The sequence below is a fragment of the Sturnira hondurensis genome, unplaced genomic scaffold (assembly GCF_014824575.4).
Source record: "Sturnira hondurensis isolate 20B ecotype Veracruz unplaced genomic scaffold, ASM1482457v3 Scaffold0014384, whole genome shotgun sequence".
Taxonomy (NCBI): Eukaryota; Metazoa; Chordata; class Mammalia; order Chiroptera; family Phyllostomidae; genus Sturnira; species Sturnira hondurensis.
The window spans coordinates 12,572,428-12,592,719 of NW_028087015.1; the positions used below are offsets into that span (position 1 = coordinate 12,572,428).

Below are 20,292 nucleotides of genomic sequence, written 5' to 3' on the forward strand. Positions count from 1 at the left end.
TCATCATCATGTTTTTTGTAGATTTTTCCATGGTTCTGTATTTCATGAAGGCATCTGAAAAAGCATGATCTTGTGATCATGCACACAATTGTAATGTTGTATGTTATTTTGTCTGCCTCATAAAACCCTTGAGTTTTTCTGATTATGTAAAGTGCATGCTCATTGTATAAAATTCACGCAGTGCCAAAATGTAGGAGGTAGAAAATGCGAAGCTCCATGGTTCCACCTGCCGGACATAACTACTTTTCTACACACACACCCGCATGCAGTTATAGTAGTGTAACCATTTTCACACTCTTCGTGAAGGTCTGAGTTTGCATGTCTTTTCTCACCTGGACACTGCGGGCCTCTCAGGCTCACTCCTAAATGACTGGCAAGCACCCCCGGTGTGGCGGTGCCATGTGAGCTGCCCTTCCCTCTTCCGAACACCCTGCAAGGACCACCTGGAACATCAGGTTTCCACACTTGGGCCCTCTGCCCCTGGACGAAACCACCAGAAGTTGGTTACTGGATCCAAGGGCATGGACACTCCATATATAGATTGGATACAGGTTGTCAAATCACTGTCCATGAAGGCCATGCCAGGTCACACTCCCGTCAGCTGCGTGACCAAAACGCCCACCCAGGTACCTCCAGCTATTGCTCCACTTGGTCCTGCCCGCTCTCATTGACAAAAAGGATTTTATTTTTAAGCTTACGTATATCTCATTGAGACGTAGCATCTGCATGACTTTTTGAGGACTACCACAAATAGTACCACAGACCAGGTGGCTTAAACAAGAGAATTTTATTTCTCACAGTTTGAGAGGCTGATTCTGGCAGGGCTGGTTTCTTCTGAGATGTCTCTCTAGGGCTTGCAGACGGTCCGTTTCTCTCTGTCTTCATGGGGCCTTTCCTCTGTGTTTGCGTCTGAGTCCCGATCTCCTCTTTCTCCACAGACACCAAACCCCTAGGATGAAGCCCCACCCTAATGGCCTCTGGTCGTGTCATTTCTCCACTTTTCTCTGAGTTTCCTGGTTGTCTGGCTTTTTCTTGTCAATTTTCATGAATACTTTTGGTTTTCCAATATTAATTCCTTGTGTCGCTTTTAGATATTTCAAATATTTTCTTCCAATATATTCTCTCTCTGTCACTGAAAAAAAAATCTGACTTTGAACTAGTTCCATTTATCGGTGTTTTCAGAGTGAAAACTATATGTGAAGAGCTATTCCTCCCCATTATATCACAAGATAAGCTCCCTTCCTCTCCTGTATTGCATTCTAAGTTTCATCTGTTTTCTCGTGCGTTCTGTCAGGTAGAAGTCCAGCTTCTTTCTCCCCACATCGTGAGGAGTGAGGCGGTCTCCTCCGCCCTGTCCACCGAGCCACCTGGCTCTTTTCTCCCGCCTTCTATTTTTTTTTGGGGGAGGGCATTTTTGTCATGTGCAAGGCCCATATGAATTTCATTCTCTCCAGTTCCACTCATCTATCTGCCTGCTTCTGTACAAATATTATACATAACTGCTTTTAGGAACACAGCCTCCTGGCCTGTCAAACATTGGATAGGCCGAGACCTCCTCTGTGCTCCTCCTTAGCTTTAAAAATCGTCTTAGCTTTTCGTAGATCATTAATGTTCCATGTAAATTTTGCAATTTCTTGTCAATAGTTTTGCTCAGAGCAGTGGGCTCTAGTTTCCACAACCAAGTTTACCCTAAAGGCTCAGCAATAAGTGTGTCTTTCGTGAACACAGTCTCATATGGTTTGCTGCCCCTCTCCACTTTGAACACGTGACCCCTATGTTCACAGCAACCAGAGGTAAGAATAAGGGAGCACATCAGCTCATAAATGCCCCCACTCAGAAAGAACACACATCCCTTCTGCTCATAGCTCACGGGGCCGGAACTAGCCACAGGGCCACATCTGATTGGGAGGGAGGCGGGAGGTGCAGGGAAGGTCATGGCTATTTGCGGGCCACCAACACTCTCTGCCACATCGGTTCCTCAAAAACAGCCACAGCTTAGCTCATCATGTGCATTTTCTTTGCACACATGACATAGGCTTAGCTCTTTGTATGTGGTCTGACTTCCAGAAAAGTGGTTTAAGAAAATATGTGAGACTTTAGGATTTTCCAGGTAGGAAATTCTATCATCTACAAATAATACAATCAACAGAATATTGCATTCTAGTAGCACAGGAAAATTGTTAATACCATGAGAGGTAGGGAAACAAAGCTACAACAAACTATTATTTTTGCCACCTCTAATATGAAGCTTGATTTTCATATCTTTGAATCTTAATGTCAGCCAACATAAATATAACAAAGCCAAGACAATTAATGCGTATAATTGTTCTTATGATATTTAAACTATTACTACAAAATATACCTGGAGTTAACAGTTCCATTACTAGGGAACAGGCAGTTTTGGTGATTTACTACTTTACTCCCTTGACATCTAATTAGTGTTCTGCACAGTCGGCATGTGGTGGAATCCGGAAAACTATGGCTTAGTAGCTTGGATAACTCAGAAGGAATGTTTAGGAATGTGATTGTGTTCCAGTTCGAATCCCGACTCCAACATTTCCTAGCGGGGTGACCAGGTCCCCCACTTGCCAGAGTCAGTGTCCCCTCCTCTATCAAGGAATATGATAGTTGCTTTGTCTGCCACACCAAGGAGCGAGATGCAGATGAGAATGTGATTTGGAAAAGATGCAAAAACCATAGGAAGCTCTGCAAGGGTGATCACCAAGCTGTAAAACGCAGCTCCTTTACACAGCATTGGAAAGGCTGTTAACCCCCAGGTAGAGCGGAAGTAAGCCTGGCAATCCTGTTTCTGGTGTAACGCCCACATGGGGGCTGAACACACTCATTCACAACACAGATGTGTGACACCTGTCCTTCCAGGGTCTGAGTGCCTTCTCAGCACTCACGTGTTTTGATGAAAGATAAGACCCTCCCTTCAAGTCATTATCTTCACAGAAGAGTCTAGAGGAGCAGAAAAACGTCCTCGTCTGTCCCCAAAGCACAAAGCCCTTGTACAAAAGAGGAAAATGAATTTGGGGGATGACCAAATGAATCCAATATAATCCTGACAGGGAGTGTGGGTGCAGGAAGGGGTGAGTCTAGGAAATGATGCAGTAATCTGGTATAAATACATAAAGTGACTTTTTTCCCCTCCAGAAGGGCCTGGCACAATTAGATATATTATTGCTTAAGAATCTGCTTAGTATTTCAATGCAGTTGTGAAATGCTCCATTAACAATCGCATCGATGTCGATAATCAGCCCATTTGGGTGTGGGTCATGATGGTGAGTCCTACTTTTACCACTCGCTGTTACCTTTTCCAGTATAGCAGAGCCGTGAAGAGCAGGAACTCCGGAACCCCACTTGGCGGGTTCCGATTCCACCTATCTGCCACATGAACTGGGGCACCTGAACTCTGCGCCGCAGTTTCCTCACCAGGAATGAGGTTGTAGCAGTCCCTCCCCGGTGGGGACCGAGCTCACTTACACTTGTAAAGCCCTTGGAACAGTAACTGGGACACACTTTACCTCCATTATATTGTAAAGTATGTATTGTTTGAAGATTCCCCGTGATGTTTATAAAAATCACTGACTGAATTCTTATCCCTACTTCTTATGATTCTTACTTAGTCAAAAAGAAAAGGCTCTGCCAAAAAGCAACACCCTTACACAAATAATAAAGTTGAAGTCACAGCATCCCCAAAGTCATGACCTAAAAGTAATAATAGCCATCCCAGTTGCTTATAGGAAATCACTTCTTGATTTTTAGTAGGTCAGACAAAATCAGTCCCTCGGTTTTCTAAGCTTTTCACTCAGAGACTAGAAATCTGAATTTAGGACCGACTTCCTTTCTTGATTACAATCTGAGGACTGTGTTGTGGTAACAGAACACCGTGTTGTCCAGAGGCACCCCCACCCCCTTGCTTTCTCAGCCCCAAGCAAGCTGTTTTATGCCATTTCTTGGCCCTGCATTTTCTTGCAAACAGAAAAGGCATGTGCTGGGTTCCGGCTGCACTGGAACCATCCTCTGTGTGACACCAGCAAATGCGGGAGGAGGGATGACTGTGTGTAGCTCTGCACTAATTGAAGCCCTGCACTTTCATCCGGTCATTCGTGGCACATGGCCAGGTGGACTCTCTGTGTTCAGAGTTCTTGGTTTAACAAGAAACCAGTGTAGGTGCACAGTGTGGGGGATTGGAAGGCAGGGTCTGTGGGTGGTGGAGGGGTGGGAGCAAGGCGGGGAACCAGAGCAGACAAGGGTGGGATACAGGGGGAGTAACACAAGCCATGGAAGCGAAATGCTGGCATGTTGCGATACACGCCCCCGGTACAGAAATGAGCTGGCTTTCCAGAGCAGCCCTTCTTATGAGGGCTCAGTTTCACCCCCAGACCCTCCAGAAAGCTGTTTTATGATACACTTGGTGTCTAAAGGGAAGTACATTCGGACTGGCTGAGTTAGGATAAGCCATCGAACTCCTGAAATGGCCTGGAACATGGAGGTCGGGGCAGGGCCTGCTGCAGTGTGGGTGAGGGTCTGGAAATCCCCAGGGCAGAGGGCTGCCTTCAGGATCACACTCCGCTCCTTGCTCCTGCTCCTCGCTCCTGCTCCTCATCTTCCCACCTTCCCAGCAGGTGGGGCCTCTGATTTCTGTGCAGAGCAGTGCCTCCCCCAGCATCTTCCACCCCCGGCACCTCATTAGCACCTCATTAGCAGCTGGTGCACAAAACAACCAAAAGTGTTTTCTCAGGCAAATGTACCAGGCACTGTGAAGTTTATTATAAGGCGTTTGTTATTCAAAGTTTTCAGCACACAGAGGGCTAGTTTTCCCACAGGGGGAGCATCGCATTCGAAGAGCTGTTGGGCTGCTCCTGCTGGGCTAGCTTGGCTGCAGTGCAGAGCTTGGGTAGGGCCCCAGTGACTCGTTATGGATGGTCTCATGAAGTGGAGAGAGACTCTGGGGGTGGGGGGGCTGGGGGCTGGGGGGCTGTGAAAGAATCACACACAGCCTTCCCTGAGTGTGCCGAATCAGGATGTGACAGTTTTTATGAAAGTGAGGCAGGAAGCAGAAATACATGGTGAATGCATAGCTCCGGGTGATGCTTTCCGGTTCTTTCATGCGCGGTGTGACCTTCGGTCATATGCTGTTCACCATGCCCATGTTTTAATTAGATTCCTCAGCAGGAAAACATTCTTTGGATTTGTAAAACCAAACCACCATTGTCTTCACTGGACACTGGTTGCCACCAATGGTTTGCTCACATGGCAGGAGCAACCCCCCATTTGGGGTAGAAATGAAAACCACTGAACCCAACTCCAGGGACTCGGAAATAGCAGTCTCCTCTCATCCTCACCCAAGGGGCCTGACCCATGAGCTCTGGGACCACTAGCTCACATCCGCGTTGTAGGCCTGTGGTCACATGAAGGTTCCCTGTTCCCTGGGGAGGACAGAGCCAACAGGGCACACCCTCCACACGCACCCTCACACCCTCTGTCTGCCTCAGACTAATTGGGCACCCACCGAGACTCACAAACAGAGCTTGGTTCCAGTCTGTGAACTCCCTCCAGTCAAACTGGTGGAGGGGGAGCTGCCATCTTAGGCCAAGCTCACGATTTCAGCCATGCCAGAGGCTCCCGGTGCATTGTACCCGCACCCAGCCCTCACCCTGGAGGCAGCCTGCTGAGGTCTGCTGCGGATGCGATGGGCTTAGGTGGGGGACTAAGTGGGAAGCTGCCCTGCCTTCTCGCCCACCCGGACGGGTGTGACTAGAGTTCCCATTGACCACCACTCCCAGTTTTGAAATATGAGGGACTGGTTCCTGCCAGCAGGTATCTCTGGCTGAGGGCCTCTTGGTGATGTTGCAGACTTTGAAGAAATGGTTGACTATAGGTTTGGTGGGCTTTGTTCAAAATGGGGAAGCAAAAGGGAAACTCTTTGGGGGAAAAGGTGATGAGTTTTATCCTAACAGTGTCCACACAATGGCTGACCTGGTGAAAGTGACTGGCAGGAAGGGGACTGACATTAGGGAGTGAGGTGGAGGATGATGATGAGAATTCCAGGGTCCCCACCTGGGCACAGGGGAACCAAAGATAGAGTGGACTGATGACCTGGACCATGTGGTTCTTTGAAGATGAACTGAGTGTTCAGGGCTGTTCCAGGAGGCTTCATCCATGTCTTCATGACAATGGGTTCCAACTTTACTCAGCAATGCAAGAAGGGAGACCAAGTCAAAACCAGGCCTTGATCTCTGCTCAGACCTATCCTATCCAAACAACATGGAAGGCAGGAGGGGCATCTCCAGTGGCCAGAAATAAAATGTCACATCCATATGAGCACTGCTTCTTTATTAAGCATCAAAAAAGTGATAAAGAGAGAAAGTAAATATTCCACATAGAGTCTTTGTTATTGCTGTATTTCTTTTTAAAATATATTTTATCAATGATGCTATTGCAGTTGTCCCAATTTTCCCCCTTTACACCCCTCTACCAGTACCCCCATTTTCCTCCAGCATTACCCCTCCCTTAGTTCATGTTCATGGGTTGTGCATATAAATTCTTTGGCTTCTTCATTTCCTATACGATTCTTAACATCCCCCTGTCTATTTTGTACCTACCAATTATGCTTCTTATTCCCTGTACCTTTTCTTCCAGTCTTCTCATCCCTCCCCCCAGCTGATAACACACCAGATGGTTTCCATATCTATAATTTGCCCCAATTCTGGTGGTTTGCTTAGTTTGTTTTTTTAGATTTGGTTGTTGATCATTGTGAATTTCTTGCCCTTTTGATGTTCATAGTTGTGATCTTCTTCTTTTTCTTAAATAAGTCCCCTTAATATTTCATATAATAATGACTTGGTGATGATGAACTCCTTTAGCTTTACCTTGCCTGGGAAGCACTTTATCTGCCCTTCCATTCTAAATGGTAGCTTTGCTGGATAGAATAACCTAGGTTGTATGTAGGTCCTTGTTTTTCATCACTTTGAATATTTCTTGCCAGTTCCCTCTTACCTGCAAAGTTTCTTTTGAGAAATCAGCTGACAGTCTAATGGAAACTCCTTTGTAGGTAACTCCCTACTTTTCTCTTGCTACTTTTAAGATCCCCTCTTTATCTTTAACCTTTTGCATTTTAATTATTATGTGTCTTCGTGTGGTCCTCTTTGTGTCCAGCTTGTTTGGGAATCTCTGTGCTTCCTAGATGTGTATGTCTATTTCCTTCACCAAATTAAGGAAGTTTTTATTCACTATTTTTTCAAATACTTTTTTAATTTCTTGCTCTTCCTCTTCTCCTTCTAGCATCCCTATGATTTGTATGTTGGCATGTTTGGACATATCCCAGAGGTTCCTAAGTTTATCCTTGTTTTTTTTTGAATTCGTGTTTCTTCTTTCTGTTCTGATTGAACACTTATTTCTTCCTTATGTTCCCAATCTTTTATTTGAATCATGGCTCCATCTTCACTGCTATTGTTTCCCTATAGATTTTTCTTTATTTCACTTAGTGTAGCCTTCACTTCTTCCTTTGTGTTGTTGCTGTACTCAGTGAGTTCTTTGAGCATCCTGATCACCAGTGTTTTGAACTCTGCATCTGATAGGTTGGTTATCTCCATTTCGTTTAGTTCTTTTTTCTGGGGTTTGTTCTATTCTTTCACTTGGGCTGTATTTCTTTGCCTCCTCAATTCAGCAGCCTCCCTGTGTTTGTTCCTGTGTATTAGGAAGAGCTGCTTTGACTTCTTATCTTGGTAGCATGGCATATCATAGAAAAGGCCCCTGTAAATTGTGGGAGGTGGAGCCTTAGGTAATTGCCAGGATGGGGCCCACTTCACTGCTTTGTGGTTCTGTGCTGGGGGTGGGGGACTTGGAGAGGAGATAATGCCGCTGCCTGGCTTCTTAAGATTTGCCCAGCGCTCACCCTGTGGAATGGGTGCCTTGGAGCTAAACCCCAGAGGGGATGGGTCTACATACACTGTAAGTCCTTGCAACCCCTTTAAGTGGAGGCTTATGGAAATCTGGCAGTTTCTTCCACCACCCCAACCCCCACGGGTTTTTACGCCCAGAAGTTACGGGGATTTATCTTCCTTGCACTGGAACCCTGGCCTGTGTGGTCTGGCCTGAGGTTGAAATCAGTCGCTCCCAAGGTATCACTCCCAATTTTTATCCACCACCTGTGACTGTGGGACCTTCCAATTCTGCCACCACCTCTCTGTGCCACACCTCACTCCGTGCCTCTCCACACATCCCCATCCGTCCTCGCATCTCCACCCCTCCTACCCATCCGGGTTAATGTGACTTCTTTAAATCCTTGGTTGTCAGACTTCCATACAGCTTCATTTTCTGGTGGTTCTGGATTTTATTTGGTTTGACATCTAGTTGTAATTCTTTCCGTGGCTGTGCAAGGAGGAGAAGTGTCCTTCACCTCCATATTGACCAGAAGTCTTGTTATTGCTGTGTTTCTATAACCAAACAGACCCTCCTAAAAAGTAATATATATCTTAGATAACTTGTACCCATATTATAACATTTTTATGAGGGGGGACACACAAATGTTGGAATTATCTTTCAGAGGGAGGCCCCCTTGTAATACAGGCATCCCCAGCTAGGTGAGTGTTCTAGGAAACCCGTCTGTATTAGTATGCTAGCTGGCATTGTTGTGAGAGGCTGCATTCGGCTGTCAGTGAGTTTTTTTAGGACTCTTCCACACAGTTGCCCGTTTCATGATAGGTGGTTTATGCCCACACCTGCCCATACTGCTCTGAATGTTCAGCAGTTTTTGGCCAAAATGCCATGACCCTCGTGCCCCACTTTCCCTACTCACCCAATCTCAGCCTGAGCAACATTTGTCTTTCCCTGAAAGAAAAATGTCCTCAAAGGGAAACGTTTTGCTGACATGAAGGAGGTAAAACGAAAAGATGACAGCACTAAGAGACATCAAAATCAAGTTCAAACGCTGTTTTGAGCAGGGAAAAAAATCTCAATAGGTGTATTGTATCAGATGGAGAATGCTTCGATGGTGACTGAAGTTGAAACATGTAAGAATAAATACAGAATTTTCTATAAATAAATTCCAGGGGTTTTGGGGTCCCCCCTTGTACATTTGAATCTTTCCCACATAATCTATTGTAAGACTTTCAATGATTCCAAAAAATCTTATCGGCTTTATTTACTTAATGTTGTAGAATTTTCTTTTGTATCTTGAACTTCCTGTGTTACTGTGTTGTGGTGTCAACATTCTCTGTCATCACAAGTCCTGCCGTTTGGGAAAGATAGTGAGGCTGTGAAATGTCACCGAAAGTCGCACAGACAGACTACAAGCCTTCTTGAGGGTGAAGACATGATGCTGATGTTACCTTGATTCTCTGTGGAAATCTTGTGTTACCTGATGCAATTTTTCCAGAACAACCAAGTTTGGATCATTTTTTTCAAATGCACAAAGCCCCTGCTTAGCAGAGGCTAAGGGTAGAAGGCCTCTGTTTTGACAGGTTAATTCCCAGCGCTGATTCCTTGCCCTGGATTCTGGTGACAGTGTGGGTCTCCATGGCATTGAGTTCCCTTCCATGGCATTCCATCTCTGTTGTTTGTGCCGCCCCAGAAACACCTGTCTGTGGGAATGGGCAATGGAGAGTGTCGGGATCACCTGGTTACAGAGGGTCATAAAATCAACTGTGAACCTGGGGGTGGAACACCTGACTGGAGGCAGGTGGCCCCTCAAGCATGTGGGGTGGAGGTTTCAGGAGTGAGTGACGAAGTGTGGAGAAGTGAAGGCAGGAGGTGTGGGCAGCAGGCTGTTCATCTCTCGAGCAGCCGTCAGCTCTACTGGTTCGCCCTGACTGCCCAGGGCCTCTGCCCTCCCTGGAAGAGAGGAAGACCCCAGGTTCTCCCACAAAGACGCCCACCTCACACATCCCTTCTTTTATTCTGACTCCCTGCTGCAGAAAGTCCAGAGTGCCCCGTGCTTAATTAAGGCCATGTGGCCAGTGGGAGGCAGCCTCAAGCATCACGGTGGCAGCAGGTTGAGGTCAGCCGAGTCCCCCACACAGAACAGGAGGACTGCAGTGACAATTCAGTCATTGAGAATGAGCGGGTAGATCAAAAACCCAGTGGAGTGCTGTGGGGATGAATCTTGTTTCTCATCCTTTTAAAAATGTGTTCCAAGAAGAACAGAAAATGTGGTTCCCTAAAAAATTTCATGTGTGTAAGGAAGTGGTTTGGCCTGGATTCCAACCTAAGAGGTCAAGTTGGCTGGGAAAACACCACTGTTCACTGCCAATCTCTCACGGAGCGTAGAGCAGAGGCAGAGTGGTCCTCAGTAGAGAGGCCGGTTGCTGAGGCCAGTGAGGTGAACGCGTGTTCTTCCAGTGGAGCCAGGTCCACTGCCTGGTGGTCCTGTGAGCCCACCTGCAGCATCGGGGGCAGAGGGTATGCCCGTGAGGCTTTCCTGAGCCCCACGCAGAGGCAGCTGGAGTTAGCTTGTAAGTGGAAAACACGGAAGAAGTGGCCCTTTTGCACTAAAGAAGTATTTTAACCCTGAAAATGGAACACAGTGTCCTTGGCTTGGCCTTTCAAAAGCAGCTTTCTGTGTCTAGCAAAAACAGAACCCCAGATTGCCAGTGGTCTGCAGGAATAGGGACTGTGAGTGAGTGAGCCCCTCACGAGGCAGGTTTACCTGCTCCGGTCACACAGAAACCAAAGCCGAGGAGGGTCCACACGCCTGGGGCAGGAAGCCCAGGCTCTTGGTGGTGGAGACAGATCTGATGCGCTGATCAGCTCAGGGCTTCGACAGCCCTGTGGGGAACATGGGATGGAGGCCAGGAGCTCCGTGTTGAAAAGAGGGTGTGGAGGGCCAGAACGGGCTCAGTGTCCATGACTCATCTTTTGTCCAGTAGGGGAAAGCCAGGGTGGGCAGAATTTGTGGAATGAATTGTCAGCATCTCGTTTTTCTTCTCTTATTTCCGAGATCCTTCTCCATGTTCCTGTGAGCCAGGTGGGCCGTGGGTTCAGAGTGTGGCCTCCAGCCCTGGGCTGGAATCCTGTGTGACTCGGAGCACATTACTGACCTTTCCATGTCTGTTTCCTCATCCATAAATCAAGGCTGAGCCCACTTGGCGGGGTGTCAGCGAGGTTTTAATGAAGGTGTTCAAGCCCCATCCGGGCTCACAGCAAGCACTAGTCAGAGCACCATGAGTGCCTTTAATAAGTAGATCTGTCTGTCGCCTCCCGAGCTCCAGTGCAGCTAATGAAACCCACTGGGACCCGGCTGCTTGAGCACAAGTGTGAGGATTAGTAGAATCTCCAAAAAAATATTTTGGAAATGATTATCTGATGTTTAAATTTTCAGCAGAAAATTCCCTTTTCTCTGTTTGCTTCTGCCAAGGAAATACAATATGTCTCAAAACAGAATCAATAATTGCCAGAACTTTCTTTGAAATGTAGAAGGAAAAGATACTTATGTCTTGCATCAAAAATACCCAAGAACTGTGCCCCTGGTGCTGCCAGTGGCTTGAGGATTTTTTAATGATAAAATTAAATATTATGCAAGTTCTCATCATAAAACCGATGCTGGCTTTTTTTTGTTATCTTGAGAGTTTTCATAAATTTAAGAGCAAATATCTGAAGATGTTTACTACCTAATACTTGAAAAAATATTTTAGAGGCTTTAATAGAGAGTGTGTGGTTACATAATGTTTCTCAATGGAAAATTTTAGAATGTTCCACTAAGGCAGTGTCTCTTCTTGAGTGGAGTGGTTTTTCATCGTGGGCATTAGTCTTGTACTTTGTCCTGCTAAGAGTCACTGCCACAGTTGAGCTGGTTTGTGGCCCTGACAAGGGAGCGAGCTGGAATCTGGCCAGTTGCACTCATTCATTCACTTATTTATTCATTGATTCACTCACCCACTGCCACCACCCGCCAGGCCCCTGGCTAAGCCCTGCACATCTCACTCACCTGGGTCACCTGGGCTCTCCGGGTTCTCCAGCAATGGGCGCAAGGTCCGTTGGGTGGCAAGCACTTAATTAATCTGTGGGAAATACAGATTGCTGTCTTGGGACTTTCTTATTATTAAAGTGCACTCTTCTAAAGAACCAGATTTTTCTTTCATCTGCAAAGATTGCTTTAAAAAAAATAAGGCCAAGAAGAGTGTATACAGTTCTGATTTTATCATAAACCAAGCAAGCATCACACTTCCGAGACTACTGTTTTCTCCTGAAGGCTGGCACCAGTGCTTTCCGGGCACCTAGCTGCACCCTGTACTCAGAGTCCCAGCCACACCCTCTCTGACGCCCCCTTGCGGGCCCAGCCCCTGTGCCCTTGGCTGTCTGCTTCCTTTCTTGCCTCATGTCCCCCCTCTGACTCCCCAGTCCCCTTTCTCCAGCATATTCTAAGACAGAGTCACCCACAAGCTGTCCCATGTCACTGGTCACACCAGCACTGTGCCTGCCTGCCACCCTGCACACCAGCCAGTGATGTGTCCTTCTTCAGAGGCTCGCCCCACACCACAGGTGTCAGTGGGCACGTGATCAGATGCAGAGACTGAGGCTCAGGGAGGATGACTTGCTCAAAGCCTGTAGCCTGTGGTCAGAGTGGCCTTCTGGCCTCTTGCATCTCTCTTGGTGGACCCTCTGCCATGCCCATTCCCCTGATGTGAGAGCGCCCAGCACTACATCCACAGCCTCCTGCCTGTGTGCCAGGATTTATGTGATACACAGGCCAAGCCCAGCCTACCCAAAGGGACTCGGTAGCTCATCCTGAAAACCCGTTTTCTCCCAGGCCAGAAACCTTTCTACCTTAGTCCTCCATCCTTTCAGTGACGTGCCTCCCAAGCCCTGCTGACATGGCCTTCACTGGCCCGTTCTCGCCACCTACATTGCCTCTGCCACAGGCCAAGCCTGTGCCCATCTTCTCTGGACTGTGACCACAACCTAACTTGTACCCCAACCTGATGGCCACCCAACTCCCAAGTGACCCATTCCCAAAAGACAACCTGACTGGCTGCTCTGCCGCCCCCAGGAGAGTCCAGATGCTACATGAGGTGGTTGAAGACCTTTCTATCAACCTTACCTCTTGTAGCAGGGAGAATTGTGTCCCCCAAAAAGACATATTGAAGTCCTAACCCTCCCTGACTCCCGCTGTGAATGTGCCCTTATGTGGGGTCTTTGCAGATGTGAAGTTAAGATGAAGTCATCCTGCATGAGGATGGGCCCTAATGCAATGGCTGGTGTCCTGGTCAGAAAAGAGGAATTTGACACAGAAGCAGAGAGGCGCACAGGGAGAAGGGTGTGGGGGAAATGAAGGCAGAGATCCGAGCGACTTGTCTACAAGCCAAGGGCTACTGACAGTTGCCAACAAACCGCAGGGGCTAGGGGGCGGTGTGGAGCAGCCCCAGAGCCTCCGGCAACGGCCCTGCTCACACCTTGGTTTTGGACTTCTGGCCTCCAGGGCTGTGACAATATATATTTCTGTTGTTTGAGGCCACCCACTATGATGCTCTATTCTGACAGCCTCAGGACCTAATGTCCTCCCTTTGCTACCTCCACTCTCCCTCTCCTCCCGGGGGCACCAGGACACAGATTCCTAGAGCTCCTCCTGGCTGCCGGCATTCTGGCTGGATCATTCCACTTGGCCTTTGAGTCCAGCTCCTGAGCAACCTCCTCCAGGAAGTCTCCCCTGCTGGAAAGGAGCCTAACATACATTTGAAACCCACGTTGTTGCGGGGGTTAGGGTTTGCAAGTGCTCGTAGATGGATAATTACACTTGCCAAGACTTTGAAGACAAATAGCTACTCTGTAATTTAGTCCAGGAAATGAGTGAAGGAACTTCAAAACCCTGCATGAGTTGTCTGGAAGTTCTATTTTTAAAAGAGCAGAAGCCTGTAATTCATAGGTAAATGAAACACAAAAATGTAATGAAGGTGTCTTTGTAAAGGAAAAAAGTAAGAAAATCTAATTAAGGGAGAAATAGAGAATGAATGCATTTGTGTCAACTTGTTAAAATAGACATTATTTAAAAGGTTGAGAAATTAACCACATAAATTTCAATATTGGACTTGCCTGAAGACCTTTTTGTGGCAAATAAGCCAAGTTATAATATCCACAACAAAGAAAGAAAATTTTGTGTTTCTTTTCAAAAGGACACAGTGAAACTAACTTTGCCAGAGACGACCCTATGATAGTTTAAAAGACAAAATGCACCATTTATTGTGTGTTGTACCTGGCACTGTGCCAAGCATATCATAGGCTTTAGCATATTAAATATTTGTAAATATGCAGTGTCACATAATACTATTATTATGCTTATTTTATAGATGAGGAAATTAAGATTCAGAGAGATTAAGTAACTCGCCCAAAGTCACACAGCCAGAAAATGTTGGAGCAGGGACTGTAAGCCAGGTTTCTTGAATTCTGCACCCCCTCCCACTCTAACATGCACACGTACACACACACGAGCACGTGCACACACACATACTCTGTGTCCCAGGTTTGCCAGGGGTCTACCTGTGATCTCCTAAATATAGCCGACTGTTTCAGCCTCTGCTTTGGGAGCCCTTATCCACATCATCTGCACCTGGTAAACACCTACCCGCCCATATTTCAAAGATCAGCTCAAGTGTAATTAGACAAAGAAATCTTTCTGGGTACACAGATAACTGACACTACCCCTCTCCCTGCCTTTTCTTTTTCTCTGCCCCATGGTAGACTTCAATCCTCACCCGACCCCCCACCACCGGGGCTGTGTGAGGACCAGAATCATCTCCACCTTGGATGGCCCTGCAGTCCCAGTAATCGCCACGGTGCCTAATGGAGAAAACGTGTAGCAATTATTTGCCAAAGAATGAACCGACTCCCCCTTGTTCTGGGCCATCTTTATTCTGTACACCAGGGGTTGTCATTGAGGGGTGATTTTACTTGGCAATGTCTGGAGACAATTTGGTTATCCTAATTCAAGGAGTGCTGCTAGCATCTAGTGGGCGGAGGCCAAGGGTGCTGCTAAGTATCCCACCATGCACAGGACAGCCCGCCCCCTCACCCACAACAAAGAATTCTCCAGCCTGTGACATCAATGGTACTGAGGCTGAGCGATCCTAATGTACACCGTCTGTCTCAGCAAGTGCAAATACCCACTTATCCCCATAATGGACTCAAAGCCCCCAAGGGCAGGGGCCTAGATTGCTTCATCTTTTAAGCACCCAACAGAATAAATGAATGAATGTGGGAGAAAAATGCAGAGTGACAGAGCCAGATGGAAATTCAATGTGCACATGGAGGTAATGAAAACCCTGTAAGATCAGTTGGCTGAACTGAGGACCTGAGTCTGGGTAAACATTAGCTATGTAGAAATGTTTTCATCTTGACCGTGGTGATTGGCTCCCAAAACAGTCAAACCAAAGCACCAACAAAACAGAGGTTTTATTCGACAGATGCAGCCCCAGCGAGCTGTATTCCCATCCACATTGTTCTGCACCCATATCATGGTGAGATTTTTCTGGTTCTTGGGGGGGAAATCTTATGTTATTCACAATTCTACATTTACAGCCTATGGCTCGGGAGAGCATTTACTTCTCTAACTTCCTAAAGTCAACAGTGCCATCACAGTGGGTTGAGAAAATTTGTCACATCCAGGTCTTTCAGGATTAAGCACAAATAGAAATTTTAGAAAAAATAAGTTACTATTTTTTAGGAAAAATAATAACAAAAATGCCCACAATAGACTGTTTGATTTTTAGTTAAATGGAAGCAGAAAAGGAAGGAATATGTATGTTATGAAAAGGAAAATAGTTCTTAATTAAGTGTATATAGTTTAAAATTCTCAAAATATTTCCAAATTCAGTACCTTATCAGACATTCATAGGGTTACTGTGAAGCAGTTACTGTCCCCACTTTTTACAGGAAAATACAGAGAGTCAGAGGAGTGAGGCTGAAGGTTTCCTCAAAGCCCAGATTCTAGGAGACTGGACCCTGGAACAGCAGGGGCCCAGGATGGATGGAGCCATCCTCTCCTTCCTGGCCCAGTGGGCACCTCGAGGGCATTTCCGCTAAAAGGCTCAGCCACCGCGGCAGAGCCAGGAAATGTAACTGGTCATTTTCGAGCTCAGTGTTGCACTGGGTGATACTTAAATAGCCAATCAGCAGAGGGCAGGCAGTCTATGAAAAGGTGTTTGTTAACTGTAAAGTGGCGTGTAGGAAACAGGAGAGGAGAGGAGGGCTCTTTGTGGGCAGCTGAGCGCGGAGAAGGCGTGGAGACCTCCGACGAGCTGACAGCAGGCTCTGTCTCTCGGCTGCTGAATAGACTGAGTGCTGGCACTTTATGTTCATAATTCTTCCCAGGGAAAAGGGCCACAAAGAGCGGTCTGTTCATTTGGGGTTTTGTCTGTTGTTTTGGGTAACAATTGGGACTTTCACAAAGAATAGGCCACGTATATGTTCATGCCAAAAGTGACAGAATATTCCAAGATTATCATCAGCCTGTACTTGTCTGGCTGCTATTAGTACAGAATTCTCAAATCACACCATAAATTTTCATCACTATAGAGAAGAATCATAGAGGCGATTCAAATTTGCATTTTATTCAAAAAACATAGCCGTTAATATTTGTTTTCACTCATGTAGAAATTGATGCCAATATTCCTACACAGATGCATTTGCATATTTTTAATGAAGTAACTTTGCATTTTGATCTCAGCCCATGGTGATGATTATGAATGTATTAGCTTGTGGTGGTCCCCTTTAATCAAGTGTAACTACACCAAATAAGCACCATAGGATGTTATAAAATTAAAACTGGGCTTCATGTCCTGGTGAAACGTAGGGAAGTTTCTAGAAGTCGGTAAGTGGCAGTTTCCTGTCTTCTCTTCCTGTCTCCCTTCACCCTTTTAGCAGCTCACTTCATGTGAACCAAGGCAGCAAATTCGAAAAAGTGGTGCTGCCCTTCATCGGCAGGTGGACAGATTCATCCAGGGGTGTCCAGAGGTTGGGGGGACAGAGAACAACTGTAACTCTGGATTTCTGACTCCTCGCTGGGGTGCTGGTCTGAGTATCTACTGTTGAAAGGAACTGTAAGCACTGAGTTTAAGTATGTGGGACACTCTTCCATTCCCAGTTTCTAGTGATCAACTGCTATGTTGCCTGTGGAATATGAGGCCAGTACAGGGCTATCAGTGGAGTATCAGAGAAACCTAAGTCTGGGTGGAACCTGCCTATCATACAGAACCTGGGCGGTTGCTGCCCTCAGTGCCTGTCCAAGGGAACAGGTCTGCAATGTGACCTAGTGAGGCCTGGCTCTGATTCAGGTCACCATTAGACACCGATGGCACCTGCCCCCAGGTGTGCTATAACAAAAATATGTACCTATCAGGAATGCAGAGGGACCACTCAGAGATAATTCTTAGTAGACATTTATAAACAACAGGAGAATGTTTATGTGTGCGCTTGCTGGTGGAGGAAACTAGCCAAGTTTTTCCAGGGTATTTCCACACCAGCAACAAAATGCACACATGAGACACCCAGAAAGGCCGGTCTTCCAGGAGGAGCAAAGGGAAGTCAAGTGCAAGGAAATGTGCCCAAGAGGCTCAGAGTGAGTTTCGGTTGATCTGCCATTGAGAGGCGTAATGAAGGATGTCTGAGGCTGGAGCAGTGGGGGTAGCAAAAACTGTCCGACCGAGGGCCAGGCGCTGCCCAGACTCCTCGCTGTCTTCAGTCTGCTGGTTCTTTCTGAGGCCCAATAAACCTCCCTTCTGGAGGGCTGTCTGGAAGAGTGGTGATGGCCTGGGCCATGGTCATGTTAGCAGTGTCTCTGGATCCATGTCTCTTGTAGTCTAGAACCTTCTGTGCGCATCCTAAAATGAATCACATCTTTTCTTCTACTGCAGACCCAAATGTCTCACCTTTGGACCAGAACACACCTGCTCGCTATAGGTGGGGTGTGGAGCTGTCCCTGGGTGTGTCTGCCTCCAAAGTCTGTGTGAGCAACCACTGGCCCCTCACAGTTAGCTCCTCACTTGGAACTTCAGGACTGACTTACCCCTCCATGTAAATGGCTCCACCAACTCCCCAGTGGTGTGACATCTAAGAAATTTATTGATTTCTCCTCAGCTTGAATTTAAAGTCAGATTTTTTCAATGTGTGTGTGACTATATAGATATGTTCATCTATGTAGAAATGTAGAAGTCTCGACTACTTGTGAGAGGAACTGGAAGTCGTAATTGAAGGCATGCTTTGGGAGAGCGGGAAGTTCAAAGAGTCTCAGCCGTGGGGATGGCACCCTGGGTTCTGCACTGATGCTTTTACGAAGCCGGAGCTGCCTCTCGGGGACTGGCAGAGGCTGCTTTCCAGCATCGTGGAAGGGGCAAACTCAGAGGAAGCCAGTGCCATGGGTTTGTGAAGACCTGCCTGTCCCCTGCCCTAGAAGCTTGCCAGCCACTGGACTCCCGCCACGTGTCTTGTACCAAAGCGGTAATGCTCCATATCTCTGTTTACAACACACACATTCAGACATTGAGAATGACCACAACTTTACCTCTTTGAACACACATGGCGGAAAACAGGATTCCTACTGAAGTTCTAACCTGGCTTCTTTTTCCTCTCACGCAGGGGCGGATCTGTAGAAAAGCTGGCAAATCAAAAAAGTCCTTCAGTCGCAAGGAAGCGGAAGCCACCTTTAAGAGTTTGGTGAAGACGCATGAAAAGTACGGCTGGGTCACCCCTCCCGTTTCTGATGGCTGATGTTTGCACCTCCCCACACACACAGATACCCGCCATCTCCTCCTCGACGCTGAACATCCTCCATCCTTTTTTACTGCAGCCGGAACTGAATCCTGAATGCCAAGGAGACACTGAAGCTATTTATGAACGGATGTCTTTACAGAGAGAAAGAGGGAGCAAATGCTGTTCGGGATTAAGTTTCGATCATAAATGAATGATCATCTCTAAGTCACTGTAGAACAAGTATTGGCATCTCCCAGCCCACCTGCCCCTCCACCCTGACCACATTGCCCTTAGCTTCTTTCCATGACAGCAGCTCCCAAGAGCAGGCAGGCAACTCGACGCCCCCTGCTCGGCCCATTTCGTGTCAGTGGCGCCGTTCATATTCCATAGGAGCGCCCTGCATCGCCGGTACGTGTTTGCTGTGCTCTCTCTCTCTCTCTCTCTCTTCCTCTCCCTGGCAGGGCAACTTCACTTGAAGACATGTCTTTCTGTGGCCCCATGTGACAACATGTAGACCTCATTTGTGCTATGACCTTTGGCTCATGAAAACAAAATTTTAATATTGCCAGGTTCTAGTGATTTAAAACAACTGCCCTCTTGGTTCAGATGTGCTCTCTATGTTGATGGGGTGGTAGCCACAGGGAAACCAGAGCCCACAGGCGAAAGGCAGGGCTGCTGTGGCCACAGTGGGGTGCACAACCCTGCAGGCACCAGGTTCGCACCCCCTGGGGCTCAGAGCAAAGGGTGGTGGCGTGCGGACGGTCTTTTCCGATATCCTGAGATGCTCCTCCGACAGCGAGCTTCTGCTCCTGTCTTCTCTCTGCTGGTCAACCCACCACCCAAAACAAAAGACAATTTTCCACTCAATGAAGTCATCAGACTCATTTTATCATGTGTGCTAGTGACAGGGAATGCCAGGACTGCCAAAGGGTACCAAGTGATCGTTTGACGATTTGCATGACCGGGTTTAATTCTTCACCCCGTAGTCACTTGTGTGTCCCCCGCGGCTGGGATGCGTGAGCACCCCACTGTGATATAAACTTCCCGTTATTTAATCTCCCCACAGTTTCATTTCTCTCCTCTGTTAAGTTACTTAGACCTTTCTAAGAAACTCCATGAAATGAAGAAGTACTGTTTATAATAATATGCGAGAAAAGAAAAGTGTTCACCCCAGGTGGAAAATCTTACTGGACACATTTTAAATAAAATCATGCATACCTGACACACTGCCTCAAGAATCCAGTCATTGTGAGCTACCCTTCTGTTTAAAACATCTAGTCTGTTTTGACGATGTTTATATTTCAAACATTACAACTGGCACAACAGCATTCTTCAGTCAGACACAGCAGATGAGTCCCAGGAACCCACAGTCCTTACAAAACTCCAGTGGGTTGAAATGGTCCCCAGAAACAACCAGGGAGATGACTAGAAACTGGCACATGAAGGGATGATTTGGCCAAACTCTAATGTTGCCAATGATTTCTTACCACTCTGAAGGAAGAGAAATCTCTGCTGATGACACACCGTTCTTCAGGCAGTCTTGGCTACTTGAAAGACTACCTGCTTACTGTCCAGTGTTGTCAGAGATCCAACCTGGCTTCAAAGGAC

At 46.9% G+C, this 20,292-nt stretch overlaps 1 protein-coding gene across 1 annotated transcript in view; it reads left to right on the forward strand.

The window, feature by feature from the left end:
• Positions 1 to 19,906, forward strand: part of UBE2QL1 (ubiquitin conjugating enzyme E2 QL1) — a 39,457-nt gene extending 19,551 nt beyond the window's left edge. Inside the window, exon 2 of the mRNA XM_037062975.1 lies at positions 18,571 to 19,906. Coding sequence (XP_036918870.1) covers positions 18,571 to 18,702 — 132 coding nt within the window. The 3' untranslated portion in view covers positions 18,703 to 19,906. The remainder of the gene's footprint in view (positions 1 to 18,570) is intronic.
• Positions 19,907 to 20,292: the final 386 nt, after the last annotated feature.